Source organism: Aethalodelphis obliquidens, unplaced genomic scaffold, assembly GCF_003676395.1.
Source record: "Aethalodelphis obliquidens isolate GAN/ISIS:26980383/991018 unplaced genomic scaffold, ASM367639v1 scaffold28, whole genome shotgun sequence".
NCBI lineage: Eukaryota > Metazoa > Chordata > Mammalia > Artiodactyla > Delphinidae > Aethalodelphis > Aethalodelphis obliquidens.
The window spans coordinates 9,444,085-9,466,163 of NW_020837972.1; the positions used below are offsets into that span (position 1 = coordinate 9,444,085).

Consider the following 22,079-nt stretch of genomic DNA (forward strand, 5'->3'; position numbering starts at 1 on the left):
CACGTCCTGCAACACCGTTGGTACGTACCCGCAAACTCCGCCCCCTCCCGGTTCCGTGCGCCCCGGCCCGCATGGCTGGCGGAACGCGTCCGGCGGCCGCACCGCGGTCCCGAGCTGCCATGGCCCAGTGGAGGAAGAAGAAGGGGCTCCGGAAGCGCCGGGGCGCGGCCTCTCAGTCCCGCAGCAGCGACTCGGAGGACGGCGAGTTTGAGATTCAGGCAGAAGATGACGCCCGGGCCCAGAAGGTAGTAGCGCTGGGCTTGGACATACGTCAGAGCCCGAGTCCCGGCTCCGCATAGCGTCCCGCGGCCTCAGTTTTCCCAGCTGGGGAGTGGGCACGGCTGAGGGTGGGGAGAGGTCGGCTGGCCGGGGGTCGGGGCAGGACCTCCGGCCTGAGCACGTGTTTCGGTGTCCGACACGCCCAGGGTCCTGACGTCCCGAGCCTCTGTGCTACGGAGGCTGGGGCCTGCGGGCCTTCCGGCCTTCCGGGCCGGCTCTTGGTCTCGCGCTTCTCATTGGCTACTTCCTGGCCAGGGGCGGGTCCGGTTCCCATTCGTCCAATGAAAAGTGCGGGTGATGAAGATCAGACTTTGAGAGGGGGATTCTTGGAAGGATGAATTAAGAGAAGGCTGCACCTCTTGGCTTGAGACAGTGACGCCCCCAAACCTCTGGGAAACTAAGTTAAACTTGGGTTTGTAGATAGCTTACAGTGTGCTATCCTCCGTGCTAAGAGCTTTGCAAGCCTTATCATTTAATCTCCACACCAACCCTGTGAGCTAAGTAGTCACACTCATTTTCCAGAGGAGGAAACAGAAGCCTGGAGGGGTGAAGGAACTTGACCAAGACCTCACAGCTTGTGAGTGGGAGAGCCAGGATTCAAATCCCGGACTGTATGGTTCCAGGTCCTGTGTTATTTCCACTACTGAATGCCAGCTGTATGCAAATGAGGGGGGGTCAGGTATGAGCACCAAGGGGGCAAAAGAGTTGTAGCCCATTATTTCTCACAGCCTTGTGCTTAGCGGGTACCTGGCACAGAGAAGACTCTGGGCAAGTAGATGAATGAGTGGGGCTTTATATGAAGAGAGAGGTCTACACTCCTCTGAGGCAGGGACCAGATGGGGACCTTATTCCACACCATCCGAGACTCACACAGTAGGTGCTCTGTAAATATGGACCAAGGCACAGCACTGTGTTCAAGTTCAACCCAACCTTGTACTGGCTGTGGGACATGGGAGAAGTTGCTTAACCTCTCTGTGCCTCAGTTTCCACATGTGTAGAAAGCTGTTGATTATGTATGCCTCAGAAACTGTGGAAAGGATGGAATGACAGTGTTCACACATTCTACTCTACAGTAAATATTGCTGGGGCACCAGTGTGTTCCAGGCACTTTGTTATCATGTGTCTAGAATGGGAGTTGGCAAGGTTGGCAAGCTTTTCCTGTAAAGGACCAGATGGTAAATATTTTGGCTTTGCAGGGCCATATAAGGTCGCTGTCTTCTTTGTTTGACTTTTTACAATCTTTTAAAATTTAAAAACCATTCTTATCTCACAGACTGTACAAGACAGGTGCAGCTCTGACCTAGAGGGTTGGTGGAGGACCATAGAGGGTCTCATAGGAAAGAATATAGACTCCGAAGCCAGGGTTCAAATCCCTTGCTGGCCGTGTGACTTTGGCAGGTCACTTCACCTCTTGTGCTTCAGTTTCCTTCTCTGTAAAAGGGACTAAGTAATAGCACCTACTTCACAGAGTTGTTGTGAGGATTAAGTGGGTTAATTTATTTTTTAAATTATTTTATTTTATTTTGGCTGCATTGGGTCTTTGTAGCTGCGCGGTGCTTTCTGTAGTTGTGGCGAGCAGGGGCTACTCTGTTGCAGTGCATGGACTTCTCATTGCAGTGGCTTCTCTTGTTGCGGAGCACGGGCCCTAGGCATATGGGCTTCAGTAGTTGTGCCTCGCGGGCTCAGTAGTTGTGGCTCGCGGGCGCTAGAGTGCAGGTTCAGTAGCTGTGGGGCATGGGCTTAGTTGCTCCGCGGCACGTGGGATCTTCCCGGACCAGGGCTCAAACCTGTGTCCCCTGCATTGGCAGGCAGGTTCTTAACCAGTGCGCCACCAGGGAAGCCCTAAGTGGGTTAATTTATATGAACGCTTAGCACAGCACCTGGCTTATAGTAAGTGCCAGGTAAGTTTTAGCCATTATTATGAATTAGTGCTTTTATAAATGTTATTTCTGAGAAGAAAGGGACAGCGCTGTAGTCCAAGAAGACTCCCCAGAGGCGGTGTCTGAGTTTGATTTAGCTGTGCTAGAACAAGTGGGTGGCAGAGACGAGGACAGGAATGAGAGAGACCAGAGCTGGGGAGGGATGATGGATCAGAAAGGGGACTGGGGAGAGGGGAGCTGGGCAGATTGGAAGAGTCTAGTATCTCACACATAATAGATGCTTTGATTGGCTCCCTAAAGTTTTGAGGGCTTTGAATGACAGGCCAGGATGATAATTATGATGATACCACCACGTGGGCACAGTTCTAAGCTTTACACGCACCCATTTAGTCTTCACAACATGCTATGAGGCATACACTCTTGTCATCCCCATTTTCCCAATGTGGGAACGCAGGCTCTGGGAGACGAAGTCCGTGATCTGAGGTCTCACAGCTGGAAGTGACAGAGTTGGGATTGAAACGCAGGCCGTCTATCTGCAGAGCCAGCGCTCTGACCCTGTGCCCTGTCCTGGTCCGGTCAAAGGAGAGCCCTTTAGCAGAGAAGTCATGTGATCTGGCAGGAGCATCATCACCTTGAATGGGGCAAGGTTAGGGGCGGGCACTGGCAACAGGACAGCCCCCTTCCTTGCCCCGAGTGGACTCACTCTACCTGGAATGATGCTGCCTCTCTGTTGCTCCCTCCCAGCTGGGACCCGGCAGACCCCTACCCACCTTCCCCACCTCGGAATGCACCTCGGACGTGGAGCCGGACACACGGGAGATGGTACGAGCCCAGAACAAGAAGAAGAAGAAGTCGGGAGGCTTCCAATCCATGGGTGGGTGAGCCAGGCATCCGGGGACTTTGTGTGTGGGGAGCAGTGGGGGCTTATGGCCTTCCATGCTCTGCTCTGGACCCAACGCTGTGATGGGTTTGGGGGGTTGGAGGCAGCAGATAGTCTCCAAGCCACTCACGGCCTTCTCGTGGGGGCAACGGCCCTGACACGATGAGAGAACAGTTAGGGCCGGACTCAGGGCGATGCTGGTGCAGTAACAGGCTCAGATGTCTGGGGATTGAGCGGCGTGACAGAGCCGCATTTCAGAGCCGAGGGTAAGAGATGAGATAGTTGGGTGCTGTTGGTACACCTGGCCAGCCGGAAGGAAAGCCGGACTCTTGCTTGGCTCTTTACATATCAGTAGCATCTGGAGTGAAGATTGAAACATCAAGGTGAATAGTTGTATAACCTGAAAGGAAAAGAAGCCTAAGTGTGACCTGAGCACTGTTTTATTTGACTTTTTTTCTATTTAGATGTGTGTATGCCAAAAAAACACTGTAGACTTAAGCAAACACTGTACCAGGAATATATTTGCAACTATGGGACAAAGGGCTGATAACCCTAATATACAAAAAGCTTTTACAAATCAAGAAGAAAAAGACAGACACCCGATAGAGAACTGGGCAAAGAAAATAGCTCACAAAAGGAATCTAGACAGCCAAGTGTACTAAAATTCATCAGAATCAAAGGAAAAAGCCAGAACATCTACATGTGGCTATTTTTGGCCTTTCTGAATCTCTAAGATGAAGGATTGACCAAAAAGCAGCTAAAACCATGGTGCTTTCCTGTCTCCAGGCCTCCCACTGTCCTCCCATCTCCACAAGCCCAGGTCACATGGAGGCTCCAAAGGCCTCCTTCTCCCCCTCGCAGTACCACGTGCTTCAGCTGTCACACCCGTGCCTGCACCCATCACAGGCCCTTGTCACTTAAGATCCTTTTCTTCCTCTTTCCTTCCTTCCTTCCTTTCTTTCTTTCTCCCTCCCTCCTTCTCTTTCTTTCTTCTTTCCTTCTTTCTTTCTTTCTTTCTCTCTCTCCCTCCCTCCCTCCCTCCCTCTCTCTCCCTCCCTCCCTCCCTCCCTCTCTCTCCCTCCCCCTCCCTCCCTCCCTCCCTTCCTTCCTTCCTTCCTTTCTTTCCTTCAACTTTTTTTTTCTTTTGGCCACGCTGCACAGCATGTGGGATCTTAGTTCCCCGCCCAGGGATCAAACCCGTGCCCCCTGCAGTGGAAGCATGGAGCCCTAACCACTGGACCACCGGGGACTTTCCGACACCCTTTTCTTTTAATTATGAAAAATTTCAAGCATATAAAAATTAGAAAACAGTGAGTCTCCACATACCCATCACCAGCTTCAGCAGTTTTAACCACTGGTGTTGTTTTATCCACACCCTACCCACTCATGGCCACCATCCCAGAGGATTCTGAAGCGAATCCCAGGCATCCCCTCCTTCTATCCCGAAATACTTCCCACCTGCCTCCAAGAGAGCAGGACCCTCCTACACCTAAAACAAACACAGTTCCTCAGTATAATCCAAGGTCCCATCAGCGTTCAGACTCCCATTGTCTCATGGCATTAAGAGCTTCAAATCACAGGAATAAAGACGCAGACGTAGAGAATGAACTTGAGGACACGAGGAGGGGGAAGGGGAAGCTGGGACGAAGTGAGAGAGTGGTATGGACTTATATATACTACCAAATGTAAAATAGATAGCTAGTGGGAAGCAGCCACATAGCACAGGGAGATCAGCTCGGTGCTTTGTGTCCACCTAGAGGGGTGGGATAGGGAGGGTGGGAGGGAGACGCAAGAGGGAGGAGATACAGGGAAATATGTATATGTATAGCTGATTCACTTTGTTATACAGCAGAAACTAACACACCATCGTAAAGCAATTGTACTCCAATAAAGATGTTAAAAAAGGGCTTCCCTGGTGGCGCAGTGGTTGAGAGTCCGCCTGCCGATGCAGGGGACACGGGTTCGTGCCCCGGTCCGGGAAGATCCCACATGCCGCAGAGCGGCTGGGCCCGTGAGCCATGGCCGCTGGGCCTGCGCGTCCGGAGCCTGTGCTCCGCAACAGGAGAGGCCACAGCAGTGAGAGGCCCGCGTACCACACACACACAAAAAAAAAAAAAAAAAGTTAAAAAAAATTATTAAATGACACTAAAATTTGAATATTCTAAGAAAAAAAAAGATGGGCTTTTTTTTGTGTGTGTGTGGTACACAGGCCTCTCACTGCTGTGGCCTCTCCTGTTGCGGAGCACAGGCTCCGGACGCTCAGGCTCAGCGGCCATGGCTCACGGGCCCAGCCGCTCCGTGGCATGTGGGATCTTTCCGGACCGGGGCACGAACCCGTGTCCCCTGCATCGGCAGGCGGACTCTCAACCACTGCGCCACCAGGGAAGCCCAGGCTTTTTTTTTAATGTAAACTTTTGACTTGAATATAACATACTGACAAAAAATGCACAAATCATAAGTGTCCAGCTGAATGAAGTTTTACAAAGTGAATGCACTTGTGTAACCACTATCCAGATCGAGATAAAGAGCATTACCAGCACCCCAGAGTTTCCGTGGCCCTTCCAGTTATTACTGTCCATCAAATGGAACCACTAGTTCAACTTCTGTCACCATAGATTTGTTTTGCCTATATTTGTAACTTTACATAAAATGACTCATTCAGTATGTGACAATTTACGTGTCGCGTGTCTCTTTCAAACCTAGGTTTGTGAAATCTAACCATGTTATTAGCTTTTTCAAACTGTTCAGTTTCATTGATGTATAATATTTCATTTTATGAACATAGCACAATTATTTCTCAGCACAGTGAATGAAAGTTCCAGGTGCTAATACCTAAAATTGTGATCTTTCTTCCTTTTAGCTGTTTTGCTGAGCGCATAGTGGTAGCTCATTGTGATTTTCATTTGTATTGATAGTTCTCTAGTGACTAATGATGTTGACCAGCTTTTCATATACTTATTAGCCATTTATACAGCTTCATTTGTAAAATGCTTATTAAGGTGGGTTGTTTTTGGTTTGTTTTGTCCATTAAAATTGTTATGTCAGTGAAAAAAAAAAGCTTTCAAATCAGAATCCAAATGTGGTTCATACCCCACAATCAGTAGATTTGTTTTCTAAGTCTCAGTTAACCGATCAGCTTTGCTCTGTCACTTTTCTTTTTTTCTTGCTATTTATTTGTTGATGAAACTGTCATTTGTCCTGTGTAGTTTTCTGTCATGTGTCATAGGGGCTCCTCTAGCCCCCTGGCCATTCCCATGTCTTTCCCAGGCTTGAGCTACCCAGTGTTCAAAGGCATCATGAAGAAGGGCTACAAGGTGCCAACACCCATCCAGAGGAAGGTACGGGGCGGGGAAGCTGATGCGGGTCGGGAGGTGGGGATGGCCAACCTGGCCCTCCTGCCTGGCCTCTTGACCTCCACCCCTTGTCCCATCTGTCATATCTGTCGTCCCCTCTTACTCTGGCCGAAGCCCCACGAGCCTGCCCATTTCACAGGTGGAGAAAGTCGGGCACGGCAGAGCAGAGGTTCGACCCTGTGCCTCTTTGCCACTTAAGCTGCCCACTGCTGAGTCCCTGCCCGGGCAACTCGCAGGCACCCCATCATCACCTGGGTCTCATCTTTGTTGTCCTTAGACATTTAGCCAAGAGGGAGATAACGTTTCTCTGGGATCCTGAGGAGGGTGACTAGATGGGGAGATAGAGTCTGGCTTAACCTGAAGAAGGTTGTTCCAACAGTAGAAAGAGTTGGGGGTAACAGGCTGCTCATCCCCGGAGGTGTGCAAACAGGCTTTAGCAAGAGTGGGATCAGGGCTGGGACACAGGCCCCATCCCTTTCGCTGAGATGCTCTGGTTTGCCCACTCCCTGCACACTTGAAGCTCTGGATCATGTGGTGCTTGGGTGCAGGAGCTGACCCCTCCCCTCCCCCGCTCATTCCCCTGCAGACCATCCCAGTGATCCTGGATGGCAAGGATGTGGTAGCCATGGCCCGGACAGGCAGTGGTAAGACGGCCTGCTTCCTCATCCCCATGTTCGAGAGGCTCAAGACCCGCAGCGCCCAGACCGGGGCCCGCGCCCTCATCCTCTCACCCACCCGAGAGCTGGCCCTGCAGACCATGAAGTTCACCAAGGAGGTATGTCCGGGCGCAGGGACAGGGTGGCTGGGCTGAGCTGGGACCAGTCAGTGAGGCCCGAGTGGGCTGAGTCAGCTCCCATCGTTGGCTCTCAATCTCTCTCTTTCTTTCTCTCCACAGCTGGGCAAGTTCACTGGCCTCAAGACTGCCCTGATACTGGGCGGGGACAAGTAAGAGCCCCCTCGGTGCCCTGTGCAGCAAACGTGCCCCGTGCCTCTCCATCAGATGGACTGAGCTTGCGCTGCTCATTAATAACAGCAACTTCTCTGCACATTCTTAAAGCACCAACAAGGGGAAATATACAGTAAAATACCGAAAGGAATTTCACACACAAAACTCTGACACAGGTTCTGATGCTTCTAAAAGAGAGCTGGTAGTGCACTGGGTCACCCAAATGGGTCACTTAGTTGTGTATGTTTTAATATGATTGATTTGGGGCTATTTAAAGTGGAATGCACACAGATGGAGGACGTTTGTAATAGCTCAAATCTGCAGAATACTATATTTTTCCTGATGTGCTTGCCCCATCCTTCTAAGGTAGCAGGCACCACACCTGTTTTACAGATGAGCTAAGTGATGGGCTCAGAGAGCCGCACAGTGGTCTGGTAGTAGAGCTAAGATTAGAACCCCTGCGCCCCGCCCCACAGTTTCTCCCTCAAAGCGCAGCCCCTTCCTCATTCTTTTCTCAGAATATCACTGTCACCAGTCGTTTTTGATTCTCACTGAGAGTGTTTTGTTTTTCAGTGCTCTTTTGCCTACATTATAATTCATTATCTCTATTGTTGTGACTGTCAGAAATACCTCCATAAGCTGGACCTGGCCCAGAATTCTGACTCCTGGTTCCTACAGGTGTCCCAGGGGTGTTTTCAGAGGAGAACTAAAGTTAGGGATGTGTGCTCAAACGGTTTGGGAACAAGGACACAGATCCAGGAAACCTGCTTCTAGGTGGAGCTGGCAGTTCCAGGGTTAGTTGCTAGGTGGTGCTGTGGGTCAAAGTATGAACGGAGTGAATGAGATGGTTCCGTGGCTGAGTCTATCTTTGGAGAACTTTGTTGTTATCAGTCCTTTTGTGTGTTTGAACTTGTAGTTCTTGTCAGGGCAATGCTTTTGCCTAGTAGCTCAGCAATAGCTTTTCCCCATTTCTGAGCCTGGGGTCAAGGTGTGGGACTCAGCTGAGCATTTGGAGATGGGAAGGGAGAGAGATAAAAGAGACCTGTTCTATCAAGCTAACACCTCTTCTTATTCCTAGGATGGAAGACCAATTTGCAGCCCTGCACGAAAATCCCGACATGTGAGTGTGTGGATTGGGGAAGATGCTCTGGGGTCCCTTCCCAGATGGCCAGGGTCTGGGGAGTGAGAGGAGGGCTACGCTGGTGCCCTGGCCCTGGGTGACCTGGCCTGCACAATCACTTCCAGAATCATTGCTACCCCTGGGCGCTTGGTGCATGTGGCTGTGGAGATGAACCTAAAGCTGCAGAGCGTGGAATATGTGGTATTTGATGAGGCTGACAGGTAAGGCTGCAGGTGCATCCCCGGGCACTTGTGTCAGGGTTGGCCAGGAGGAAGGGCTCTGCCAGAAGAGACCTATGCAGTCGAGATCAAAGCAGCGTTTCCCCAAAGAGGGCCACAGACTGTAGGCAGTGCCAGAGCTGATGGGGCTCCCTGGACCAACAGTTTTTTTCTTTTGTATTACTTTTAGGAATATTGAAAAGAATAGTAAAACAACAAACACATGATTTGAAAGAGATAAAAAATAGCACAAGATTGAAAGCACAGACTGGAGCCAGACAGGTGGGATCAAATCCCAGCTCTATGAACTTGGGTAAATCCCTGAGGGTCTGCGGGCCTTGGTGGCCTCACCTACAAAGTGGGGATAAAATAGCATGTACCTCACAGGGCTGCCGTGAGGACTAAAGGGGTTGATATTTTATAAAGTGCTTAGAACCATGCCTGACCCAGAGTGAGGGCTGCTGTCATTTATTTCAACATGAATTTGTAAGAAACATAACTGAGACCAGACCTAAGATTTCAAGGTCATTATTGCTTAGGATGAGGTTGTTGAATAGCGAAAAAGTGAGCTGAGTTTAGGAAGCACTTGTCCACGTAACAGAAAGTGTGATGGGGGCAAGGATGACAGGTTTGGAACTCATTGGAATGGAAGCCCCTCTCCTGACCCTGTGCTGCCCTCTGCCCTCCCAGGCTCTTTGAAATGGGGTTTGCAGAGCAGCTGCAGGAAATCATTGCCCGCCTCCCTGGGGGCCACCAGACTGTCCTGTTCTCTGCCACGCTGCCCAAGCTGCTGGTGGAGTTCGCCCGGGCTGGTGAGGGAGCCACAGGAGTGGGGCCGGGGGCTGGGACGCGTGTCGGCGCCTGGGAGGGGCTTGTCCCTCAGCGACTCCCCCTCCCATCCTCCTCTCTTGCCCACTTCAGGCCTCATGGAGCCCGTGCTCATCCGGCTAGACGTGGACTCCAAACTCAACGAGCAGCTTAAGGTGAGGCTCCACCCGTGCCCCTTCCCGGCCCATGGCCTGGACCCCGTGAGCCAACCGAGTGACCCTTCTCCCTGCAGACCTCCTTCTTCCTCGTGCGGGAGGATGCCAAGGCTGCTGTGCTGCTCCACCTGCTGCGCAGCCTGGTGCGGCCCCAGGACCAGACAGTGGTATTTGTGGCCACCAAGCACCACGCGGAGTATCTCAGTGAGGTGAGCTGGGGGAGGCCCGCACCTGCCCCGGGCCTGGGGACCAGCACGGACTGCATCACCACCTCTGAGCTGCGGTTCCATGCTCAGCCACCAGAGAGCAGCACCAGAGCAGGGCTGAGGCCTGGCCAGCGCTCTGTGCTTTTTTATTCTGTTAAGTTTTTCTTATAAAAAATTTCAGACATGTAGCAAAGTCAGAAGACAGCATAATGAGCTCTCAGGTACTCAGTTATCAACTCACATCCAGTCTTGATTCATCTAATATTCCCCGTTCCATGCAGGGTATTTTGAAGTGTATCCCAGCCGTCCTGTCATTTTTCTGTAGATATTTAGTGTCCCATGTGTTTCACGTTTTTCAATTGAGGAATAGCCTGCACGCTGTAACCTGTGTAAAGTGCCCTGATCTTACATGAGCAGCTCGATGAGCTTTTCCACACATGTATATCTGTGACCCTCCTGGGAAGAGGTCCACGAACCCCCAAGGCTGCCAGGGCCCCTCCTGAGTCAATGCGGCTGCCTTGGGTCAACCACACCTGAGTTCTGTTATCTGAGGACACAGTTCACTGGGTTTCACTTATATGACACACATTTACCGGTGCTTCCTCTGTGTAGCTGCTGGGGTCACTGATGAATAAAACCAAAGTAGTAGTTTTTAAAGAGCAGTTAACGCTTTCACGGTGCTTCCTGTTTTCCGGGCCCTGTTCTCAGCACTGTATGTGTATTGGCTCATTTAATTCTCATAACAAAGCTACAGAGAGGCAACTGTTATTCTCCCTGTTCTACCGACAAGGAAAGTGAAGGCACAGAGAGGTTAGGGAACTTGGGCAAGGTCACAAAGCCTGTTAGTGGCAGAGTCAGGATGAGACTTGTGTCTTGGGGTGGCACTTGCAGCCTCCCTGAGGGAGACCTCTGCACGTGCCATCTTTTTTTGACATTCAGACAACCCTGCAGAGGTGAGAGGTGATATGAGCCCCATTTATACTGATGAAGACCAAACCGAGGTCACCCAGCTGAGCTGGGGTTTATATTGAGGGCGCCCAACTCCAGAGCCCGTGGTCTTACCGCCATGTCATGGCGCCCACTGCCACGGCCCAGCCTCCTGTCCTCTCCCCTGTCCGTCTCCTCCTCACCCCTTTCCCTCCCTCTGGTCTTCACTCTGGGCAGCTGCTGACGGCCCAGCGGGTGAGCTGCGCCCACATCTACAGTGCCCTGGACCAGACGGCCCGCAAGATCAACCTGGCCAAGTTCATGCACGGCAAGTGCTCGGCCCTCATCGTGACTGACCTGGCAGCCCGGGGCCTGGACATCCCACTGCTGGACAACGTCATCAACTACAGCTTCCCCGCCAAGGGCAAGCTCTTCTTGCACCGCGTGGGTAAGGAGCCTGTGGCTGCACTGGGCACCGGGGGGGGGTCCCAGCGGGAGCTGAGGGCACAGGGCTCAACTCCTGCCACTGCAGGTGGGGAACTGAGGCCCAGGGAGGGCACCAGTAAATCGGAGTCTCTGGGGAGCGTGGCCCAGGCCCGCTCTAGTGGGCAGCCCTAGACTCTAAGGAGGGGATGCTCCCGCTTTCTGGGTTCCCCAGGCTGGTGCTTAGCTTTCCCATCAGGACCTTGATGACGCGGCCCCTCCTCCCCACAGTCGTCTCCCTACAGCTCGCTCTTTCTAGCTCCTCTCCTGGGAGCAGCCTTTAAACAGCATCCCGACCCCCCTCTGCCTCCTGCTCCATCAACTGCAGACAGTTTCCTGACTCCCGGCCTTGTCCCGTCAGCCTGTCGGGCCCCACCTTCCCCTCAGCCCACCCAGGCCAGCTCACTCCATTTAATTTTTCAGTTATAAAAGTAAGGCCCGGGCTTCCCTGGTGGCGCAGTGGTTGAGAGCCTGCCTGCCGATGCAGGGGACACGGGTTCGTGCCCCAGTCCAGGAAGATCCCACATGCCGCAGAGCGGCTGGGCCCGTGAGCCATGGCCGCTGAGCCTGCGCGTCCGGAGCCTGTTGGCTCCGCAACAGGAGAGGCCACAACAGTGAGAGGCCCGCGTACCTCTAAAAAAAAAAAAAAAGTAAGGCCCGCACGTAGTAGGAAAATTTGAAAGTGCAGCAAAGCACCGAGAAGGCAGGAAGTCACCCTCCCCTCACTGGTGATGTGACGGCCACAGGTGCTCACCCAGCACTCCTGGTGGGCCCTGGTCCACGTGTTCTACTTGCTCCACTGGTCTTCACAACAACCCTGTGCAGTGGGTATCAGCAGCATCAGCTCCATTTTACAGATGAGGAAACCAAAGCAGGGAGGTTACGAACTGGTCAGGTGTCTCAGACGTAGCAAAGTGGGGCCACTGGCATTCTTTTCTTCAATTGTGGTGAAATATACATAACATACAGTTACCATTTTTACCACTTACAGGTGTAAGTTCAGTGGCATTTAGTACATTCATACTAATGTGCAACCATCACCCAGCTTCCACCTCTAGAACATTTTCGTCTTGACAAACTGAAACCCTGGACCCATTAAACTCATTCCCTCTTCCACCTCCCCCAGCCCCTGGTAACCACCAGTCTACTTTCTTTGTCTTTTTTTAACTCATAAATGCGCGTGCCATGTTTATAAATACAAGTAAGTTAAATAAGTGCATGTGAGAGAAGCATCTGGCGGGCAAGTTCCTTGGAATTGTTCTGCGGATGATTGAACATCGTCAAATGAGTAAATTCTGGCTGCCCACAGTGGGCTGGCCGTGGGCAGACCTTCGGGGTGCGAGGGAGGCCTCCACCTGGGTCTCCAGCCTCTTCTCCCTGTTGGCAGCTGCATGCTGTGCCCTGAATTCTGTTGCTTTGGGAGGGCTGGCCCTGCACATCCCCTGAGGCGTCCTCAGAACCCCCAAAGGGAATTTCTCATGTGCCGCGTGACCAGCAGTGTGAATCGGACTACCGCAAACGAATCTTCCGAATGTGGTGACACTTGGTTTCTGCAAGATGCAGAAACAAGCCAAAGCGTAATGCTATTCATGGACTGACTGACCACAAAATTAGAATCACTCTGGACATTCTTCTTGCCTCTGTATACATCATGCATGTTTTTCATTCACCATTTAAGCATCATTCTGTAACAGGGGTCAGCAAATTGTTTCTGTAAAGGGCCAGATGGTAAATATTTTAGGCTTTGGAACCATTTAGTCTCTTAGAGATCTCAGCCCTGGGAGCATGAAAGCAGCCACAGGCAATATGTAAATGAAGGAGCACAGCCGTGTGCCAATAAAACTTTATTTACACAGGCTTGCGGGGGCGGGGGGGGGGGGGCGCTGGATTTGGCCAGGGGCCACAGCTCGCAACTCCTTTGCTCAGCTGTGTAATTCCCACCATGTGGTCATCAGCTAATTAACTAATGCTCTGTCCTTAAGTCTTTAAGTGGTTTCCATTTGGGGGCTGTTCTGGGCAGAGCTGGAGTAGGTGTCCTGTGGGTGAATCTTTGCACCCTGGGTTATTTCTGTGGGTAAAAATCCCCCAAAGTGGGGCTGCTGAAACTTGTGATGCTGATAAAGAGCAGTGTCTTGCCTCTATTCCTGCTAACCTCCCAGAGCACCATGTGGGCTCACGTACTCTCAGGCAGGTAGCCCTGGTGACTGTCACTGCCTTGCCCTCTTTTGTAGGTGGGACACTGCTCAAGAAGGTGGGGCTGTGGCCTGGCTTGCACCTTTAGGGTCTGGCACGTGGGACTCGTGCTGGGCTGTGGGGTCCTTTGCCTTTGCTCCTGCTTGACTACCTTCTCCCGCAGGCCGTGTGGCCCGGGCTGGCCGAAGCGGCACGGCCTACTCCTTGGTGGCCCCAGATGAGGTCCCCTACCTACTGGACCTGCACCTGTTCCTGGGCCGTGCCCTGACCCTCGCCCGTCCCCACGAGGAGCTCTCCGGTGAGTGGAGGCTGGGGAGGGGCTGGGGTCCCCCCTGGAGTTCATGGTATGGATGGGGGTTGGAGGTGGGCCAAGCTGTCCTGGCTTGGGAACTTGACCCCAGGGGAAGATCCCTGTTGTTTTTTTTTTAAATTTATTTATTTTATTCATTTATTTTTGGCTGCATTGTGTCTTTGTTGCTATGCATGCAGGCTTTCTCTAGTTGCGGTGAGCGGGGGCTACTCTTCGTTGCGGTGCGCGGCCTTCTTATTGCGGTGGCTTCTCTTGTTGCAGAGCATGGGCTCTAGGCGCGTGGGCTTCAGGAGTTGTGGCTGGCGGTTTCTGGAGCGCAGGCTCAGTGGTTGTGGCTCACGGGCTTAGTTGCTCCGTGGCATGTGGGATCTTCCTGGACCAGGGCTCGAACCCGTGTCCCCTGCATTGGCAGGCGGATTCTTTTATTTATTTATTTGTGGTACGCGGGCCTCTCACTGTTGTGGCCTCTCCCGCTGCGGAGCACAGGCTCTGGATGCGTAGGCTCAGCGGCCATGGCTCACGGGCCCAGCCGCTCTGCGGCACGTGGGATCTTCCCGGACCGGGGCACGAACCCGTGTCCCCTGCATCGGCAGGTGGGCTCTCAACCACTGCACCACCAGAGAAGCCCAAGATTCCTGTAATTTAAAGTCAGTAAAGAGCCAGATAGTAAATATCTTAGGCTCTGCAGATCACATGATCCATGGCAGCTCCTCACCCGTGCCCTTGTAGTGCAAAATTAGTCATAGACAACACAGAAATGAGTAGATGGGGCCATGTTCCATAAAACTGTACTTGTAAAAACAGTAGGAGCTGCTCAGTAAGTGATGGTTTCTGTTGTGGGGATTATTTTGTAATTCAGGACCCAGAGTGGGGCTGGGGAGGGGAGGTGGGGCCCTGGGCAGGTGGCTGGGCCGGAAGGCCTCTGACCAGGCCTCTGACCGAGCTCCTGGCGTGGAGGCAGGCGCGGGTGGCGGGGACGGCGTGCTGGGCCGGGTGCCGCAGAGCGTGGTGGACGATGAAGACTGCGGTCTGCGGACCAGCCTGGAGACGTCGCTGGAGCTTCGGGGCCTGGGCCGCGTGGCCGACAACGCCCAGCAGCAGTATGTGCGCTCACGGCCGGCGCCCTCACCCGAGTCCATCAAGAGGGCCAAGGAGCTGGACCTCTCGGGCCTGGGCCTGCACCCCCTCTTCAGTGAGTCCCTGCGTCGGGCGGGCGGGGGCTGGCGGCAGGCCCCGTGGAGCCCACTGCAGCTTCACGTGTCCCTCCGTCCCCCCCAGGCTCGTGCTTCCAGGAGGAGGAGCTGCAGCAGCTGCGGCTGGTGGACAGCATCAGGAACTACCGCTCCCGGGCGGTGAGTGCGGGGCCTCGGGGCTCCGGTTGAGCTCCTGACCCCCTGCAGGTCCCCAGCAGGGATTTTCTCAACCCGCGGCTCTGGCCGTATCAGCACCTCTGTAGCCACCCCTTGTTCTGGAACCATCCCTGCTGGTCCACAGCAGGTTTCCCACCCCTTCCATACAGTTGGGTAGACTGAGGCTCACAGAGGGCAATGACACACCCTAGGCTGTCAGAGGCCTGAGGAGCTGGCTTTCGATAGCCTCTCCTCTCCTCCTGATTCCTATCGGGTGCCCCATCTTGTGCCTCTGGGAGGTGTACCCAAAAGCAGGAAAGGCCTGCCAGCCAGCGTCAGGAAGAAGGGGCTGGAGCCTGTTGTGGTTAAGGGCACTGGTTTTGGAGCCAATGAACCTGGGTTGAAATCCCAAATCTGGCTTGTCCCAGCTGTGTGACCTTAGGCAGGCTACTCGCCTTCTCTGGGCCTCCCTTTGTAATTGTGAAAAGCAGGTAACTAGTGTAAGGGAATTGGGAGGAATGCTGGACAGAGCACACCAAGCTGGGGAGGGTAGAGTTGGGGAAGAAGCGGCCAGTGGGTGAAGGCCTTGGGTGTCCCCTCCACAGACCATATTTGAGATCAACGCTTCCAGCCGGGACCTGAGCAGCCAGGTGATGCGTGCCAAGCGGCAGAAGGATCGTAAATGCATCGCCAGCTTCCGGCAGAAGCGGCAGAAGCGGCAGGAGCAGCAGGAGGGCCCGGCCATCCCAGCCCCGAGCCTCCCAGCACCGCAGGAGGAGCAGCCTGAGAAGGAGGAGGCGGCAGGAGACAGTGTGGAGGTGCAGGCCCCACCCTGGGGACCCTGGAGTCTGGCCTGGGGCTGGGGGAGCAGTGGGTCAAGTCCCAGCAGCCCATGGGGCAGACCTCAGGGCTCTGAGCAGTCACTGGGGGTGGATGCAGTGATTCCAGTCCCATCTCCGATGCTTGTGGAAATCAGTGACCCAGCCTCAGCCTCCCCATCTGCGGAATGGGATCATAGTCTCGTCCACCATTCCTTGCCTGAAGCCCTGGGGGCCAGATGTGATTCGGGATTCAGAATCTTTACGGTGGGTCCACTGTGTATGATGTAACACCCTCAGCAGGGTCTGGGGTGTCACGGTTGTCAAATGCATCAGTTTCCACAGTGAGACCCACACCGAGAGGATGGACAAAGCCTCTTTTCAGCTCAGGTCAGCTTTTGCCACCAAGTGAATCTCAGGAAAGTTTGTTTTCAGAATGTTGTGGACTAGGGCTTTGCAGCCAAGTGATTGTGGTACCCGCTCCTGGGTCCGCTGGGCAGATTCAGGATGGTACGTGGAGGATTCCCACAAGCCTAGGTAGCCCTGTCATTGTCATCATCATCGCCTTGCCTCAGCTTGGGGTCCGGCAGGTGGGAAGGGGCAGAGCCGGGACTGTTGGTGGCAGTGGGGGCATGACTCAGGCAGGGTCAGGCACTGGGTCTTCATGGCGAAAAGCAGGGCTGGGGGGCCAGAGTGTCCCGTTCGCCTGGTGGGTAGGGCCCTGGGCCTGCTCGTCTTATGTTTGATTTGGACAGAGGGTACAGTAGGCAAAAAAATGCACTTGAAAACCCCTGGACTAGTCCACGTCATAGAGAGCAAGTCCAGACCCAGAGAGGGACAGGGCCTTGCCTTGGTCAGATGATCTGGGGGACCAAGCTGGGACTGGAACGTGGTGGGTCTCATCCTAGTTGGCACTCTGCCCTCCCCCACTCCCACCTGTCCTGCCTCTGCTGGTGCTTGAGGCAGGGGTTGTTGTGCTGCATGTGCAGATGAGGAAACGGAGGGTCTCAATGGCAACACCAAGCTTTCAAAGTCCCAGCAGCCCCTGACCCTCAACCCTAGCTGGGCTGGTGGGTGGGGAGGCCAGTCCACTCCCTGGGGCCTACAGGTGACACTGGGCCCCGGTCCACCAGGACCTCTTCACAGAGGTTGTGGGCCGGAAGCGGCAGCAGCCAGGACCCAACCGAGGAGCCAAGAGGCGGAGGGAGGAGGCCCGGCAGCGGGACCAGGTGTTCTACATCCCCTACCGGCCCAAGGACTTCGACAGCGAGCGGGGGTGAGTGGCCGCTGGTCCCGGGTGGGGCAGGCGGGCCTGATGGGCCCCCCTCCCAACCCCGTGGTGTCTCCCCACCCTCCCTCTGCAGCCTGAGCATCGGTGGGGACGGGGGTGCCTTCGAGCAGCAGGTGGCTGGCGCTGTCTTGGACCTGATGGGGGACGAAGGCCAGAGCCTGACCAAGGGCCAGCAGCAGCTCAAGTGGTGAGTGAGCCAGTGGGCACACCTCTTCCATGCCCGCCTGTCTGCTGCTTGGTCCCCACAAAAGGTGACCCCCTCCTATCCTAACTCCTGTTTGATCCCCTAGAGCAGGAATTATGACATCCTCACCCCTCATTTGGTCCTCAGCACAGATTATGACGCCCACCCTGTCCTGTCCCCATGTGGTCATACACAACAGGGATCTTGACCCCATCTGTCCTTTTGGGGGGCTAGTCTTGCTAGACAGGGGCTCATGACCCAGTTTGCCCATTTGGACTCTGGTTCTGGAGGAGTGATGTGGCTCAACCCAGGGTCACAGAGCCAGGAGGCGGCCAGGTGGGGGTTGGGAACCCTCCAGGGTCCCTCGTCCCTGACCCAGGCCCCCAGGTTGGAGCTAATCCCCTGACTGCCACACTGCCTTTTGAGACCTGGGCTGCCAGGGAGTGGTGAGGAGGGCCAGGGAACGGGCCTTTATGGGGCACCTGCTGCCTGCCAGACGCCCGGCACGCTGCTTTCCTTGAATCTTCCAACAACCCAATGAGAGGGTCAGGGGGAAACAGGCCCGGAGGGGAAGTGGGCCACCTCCCTCCACAGCACACCTCCCAACTCTTCCCACAGGGACCGGAAGAAGAAGCGGTTTGTGGGACAGTCGGGACAGGAGGACAAGAAAAAGATCAAGACGGAGAGTGGCCGCTATATCAGCAGCTCCTACAAGAGGGACCTGTATCCTGGAGTGGGGTGGGGGGCAGAGGGGGTGGAGCCAAGCGCCTTCTATATCCACATCTATTGTGGGTGGGGGGCGGGGTCAGGAAGGGGCGTGGTCTGGCTCCTCAACCACCCCAGCTCCTACAGGTGGGGGCTAGAGGGGGGGCGGGGTTGAGCGGATTCAGCCACCAGACCCCCTATAGGTAAGGCCTATATCCTCTGGGGGGTGGGCGGGGGGGCCCTGCTCCCAGCCCACGGTTGTCTAGGGCATCTTTCTCTGGATGCTGCACGCAGCTTCCTTAATGCAGCCTCCCAGCTACCAAAAGTGGAAACAGAAGCAGAAAATTGATGATCGTGACTCAGAAGAAGAAGGGACATTTGAACGGCGTGGCCCAGAGCGAAGAGGTGGTAAGCGCGGCCGAGGGCAAGGTGAGAGCCGGGGTAGGATCGTCCTTAAAACGCAGGTTGCCAAGTAGCACATTTGGTCATCTTGGGGGCTTGGTCCTCTTGATCTGGCCTGGGTCCCTCAGTGGGTGACACGCTAAGGTGGGATTTGAACTCAGCTCTGCTGCAGGAGCTTGTGCTCAGTGACCTCGGCTTGGGCCAGCTGCCCCGCGTGCCAGGACCTCGGTCAGCCCCTCAGGGCAGAGGAGCACCTGGGGAGTGGTGACACTCGTGACTCTGAAGGGAGGAGACTGGAGCCTGGGCCCGTCCCACTGCAGCCCCACCTTTGGGGCCAAGCTTGCTGTCAGAGGGGCTCCCGCTTGCTGTCTGGGGCCAGGCTGCGTGCTGGAGCCTCGCCGCACGTGACCTGGGGGCGAGAAGACTTGAGAATGGCCGGCTTTCAGGCCAGGAAACAAGTCGCAGTGACTGGCCCTGGGTCCCCCGCTTGCCTGCTGCCTCCCCCGGCCACCCCCGCCAGGGTTGGGGAGCTTGAACCTGTCCTGGGCCTCTTTCCGCTGGGCCCTGGCCCTGCTTGTCTCCCCCGAGCCCGCAGGGCTGCTCACTGCCTCTTCAGCATCCGAGTCTGTGTCCTTCAGCCTGGGGACGCTGTCTGTCACGGCTCCAGGTGGCCCTCTGCTCTGCCTCTCCCAGGGCCTCCTCTGTTCTCTGCACGTTCCCCCTGTCCTCGTTGACATTTCCTCTGACGGTGGATACCTCTTCTGTTTCTCCCTGTTTCTGTCTTGGATTTTCTCCGATGCATCCTCTCTCTGTTGTTCTATAGGTGTCTTTCTCTCCAGGTCTCTGTTTCTCTTTTTGCCTCTGACTCTGTATCCCTGTCCATCTCTCTGTCTCTTTCTTTGTCTCTGTTTCTCCCCATCTGTCTCTGTCTTTCTGTATCTCTCTCCATCTCTCTCATTGTTCCTGTTCCTTTCTCTCCACGCACACACGCACACGCACACACATGCACGCACACACACACCCCTCCCAGTCTCTGTCTCTCCTCCTCTCTTTGTCTTTCTGTGGGCGTGTCCCTGCCTCCCCCGGACCCCCTCATCCCTCAGTCCTCAGCTCCCAGTTTTATCTGGAGTGAAGCCGGCTGCTGCTGTGGGCTTGCTGGACCCGGGGTGGTGAGGATGGCCTGTGAGCTTCGGGAAAAAGCAGCTGTTCTCCCCCTGTGCTTTGTCCTCACTGTGTGTGTGTGGGGGTCCCTGACAGGTGGCCTGGCCCCTGTGGAGACATCTGGGGCCGCCTTAATGGCCATCTGTGTGGGAGCCCTGCAAGGCCACTGCTGTGGGAGGGGAGGAGCTGGGTGAGGCAAGTGAGTACAGAAGAGGAGGGGCCAGGCCTTAGTGGGGAGCCAGGGGCTGGGGGGCAGACCTGCCCGCCCAGAGAGCCGGGAGGTGGCGGGCGGGGCCACCAACCACTGCTGCTGCTGCTGGTGCCGCTTTGCTGGGTGACCTTGGATAAGTCCCTTCCCCTCGCTGGCCTTCTCTGATTTCTCTCCTGCCAGAGGGAGGTTAAGCTACAGCCTGTTTTCATCTAACAAGCCTAGAGCATGTAGTCCAGAGAGACAGGGTTTAGAGTCTGTCTGGGTCCCCAGTGCCTGGCATAGAGGAGGCACTGAAAAGCCTTTGTTGAATGATATATGATTGTAATAGTTACACTTAGGAGGCCATACTGTGGGCTAGGCCTTGTTCTGAACCCTGCACACATAGTAACCCATTTACTCCACATTAGGACTTATAAGGTAGGTGTTCTTATTCGTAATTCATAGGAGAGGAAACTGAGGCACAGAGAAGTAAGGTAGTTGGCCCCAGGTCCAAGAGGTCACAGCTGGGACTTGATCCCTGGCAGTTTGGGCTAGAGGGTCCATGCTATTGCCCATTACAGTAGACTACTTAAGCTTTATTAAGCACTTACCATCTGCCACATGTTGGGGCCACAGCAGTGAACACAGAACGAGAGCGGGGACAGGGGAGCATCCCGGAGGCTTCTGGGAGGAGGAGACATTGGGAGTCGACCCAAAGCCTGAACTCCCTGAATCTCCATCCTGGCAGGTGCATCCCAGCCCCGCACCCCTGGTGCCCCCACAGGCCGCGTGCGCTCAGAGCTCAAGACCAAGCAGCAGATCCTGAAGCAGCGGTGCCGAGCCCAGAAGCTGCGCTTCCTGCAGCGTGGAGGCCTCAAGCAGCTCTCTGCCCGCAACCGGCGCCGCGCCCGGGAGCTGCAGCAGGGCGCCTTCGGCCGGGGCGCCCACTCCAAGAAGGGCAAGATGAGGAAGAGCCTGTAAGGAAGGTGATACAGCCCCGTGGTTCCTCACCTGGTCCAAGCGTGGACATAAGCAATGTTCCCCGTGTACCACTGTGTGCCTGGCCCTGAGCTGGATGCTGGGGGGCTCCCTGCAGAAGCCGTGGTCCATGCAAAGGAGTGCTTGCTATACGGCCGCAAAGGGGCAGCAGCTGCCTCTGCCTAAGACAGGGCACGTTTGAGCAGGGTGTTGAAGGGTTCATAGGAGTTTGCCAGCAAGGCCAGGCAGGCCACGATCTGAGTTGGCAACTCGGCTGCTGCTGCTGTGTTCTGGATTCAGAGGTGGTGGCCACATGGGTGTGAGCCCTGAGTGCCTGAGGCCTAGTGATGTATTTTTAATGTAATAAACCTTTATTGAGCGCCTCCAGTGGACCAGGAGCATTGAGTTGGAAGGGACAGACCCGGGTACTAGAGTCCCAGCTAGTGTGCGGATGAGCCGAGAGCATGTGGGCAAGTCCCGAGTGGGTTCTGCTGGAATCTCCATTTTGCAGATGAGGAAAGTTAGGCTCAGAGGGTGGGTCGGTTGCTCAGATGGGAACGCCCCAAAGCTGGCAGTCAGTCCCCTTCCTCCCACCAGGACAGGCTTGCAGCTGGGACTGGACGGTGGGAGGGAGACAGCACGTAGAGTCTGGGTGCAGAGGGTGCAGTGCGCTTCCTGGATGTGAAGGAATTCACACTGTCCCCACACACCCAGAGGTCAAAACCTGTCCTGGCCTCTGTCCTGCTTTAAGCCCTGTTCTCCTCAGCCCCTGTTGGGGGTCCTGGGAAGGTCAAGGGCAGCCTCCAGTAGCTGGATTCTCAGAATGGCCATCACTCAGCGCCAGTCCACGACGGAGGAGCCTTTGTGAGCAAGCGCCCCAGGATTGGGTGTCTGCCGTGTGACCCTCTTGCTGGTCCTCCTTTATTTTACTTTACTTACCAAACACCCATCTAAAATTTACCAGAAATTTTGCACCAGGCCCCATTTCAAGCATCTGACAAACATCAGCTTGTTTAAATACCCCCAACTGGGACCTCCCTGGTGGCGCAGTGGTTAAGAATCCGCCTGCCAATGCAGGGGACATGGGTTTGATCCCTGGTCCAGGAAGATCCCACATGCCGCAGAGCAACTGAGCCTGTGTGCCACAGCTACTGAGCCTGGGCTCTAGAGCCTGTGAGCGACAACTACTGAAGCTCGTGCACCTAGAGCCCGTGCTCCACAAC

General features: G+C 54.9%; 1 protein-coding gene across 3 annotated transcripts; it reads left to right on the forward strand.

Moving 5' to 3' along the window:
* Positions 1–46: 46 nt before the first annotated feature.
* DDX54 (DEAD-box helicase 54) lies at positions 47–21,239 on the forward strand. Of its 3 annotated transcripts, none has more exons than XM_027124649.1 (20): positions 47–245; positions 2,904–3,033; positions 6,307–6,377; positions 6,979–7,167; positions 7,288–7,337; positions 8,417–8,458; positions 8,584–8,679; positions 9,367–9,488; positions 9,598–9,659; positions 9,737–9,868; positions 11,030–11,240; positions 13,632–13,766; positions 14,740–14,970; positions 15,057–15,130; positions 15,733–15,945; positions 17,079–17,221; positions 17,310–17,423; positions 18,039–18,143; positions 18,442–18,554; positions 20,627–21,239. In XM_027124649.1, exons 1-20 carry the CDS (start codon positions 72–74, stop codon positions 20,857–20,859), a joined length of 2,640 nt encoding a protein of 879 aa, XP_026980450.1. In that variant the 5' UTR covers positions 47–71; the 3' UTR covers positions 20,860–21,239. The 3 variants fall into 3 exon arrangements, with proteins under 3 accessions (XP_026980450.1, XP_026980451.1, XP_026980452.1); XM_027124650.1 differs by having other exon boundaries at positions 131–245; positions 2,904–2,981; XM_027124651.1 differs by lacking the exon at positions 2,904–3,033 and having other exon boundaries at positions 135–245.
* Positions 21,240–22,079: the final 840 nt, after the last annotated feature.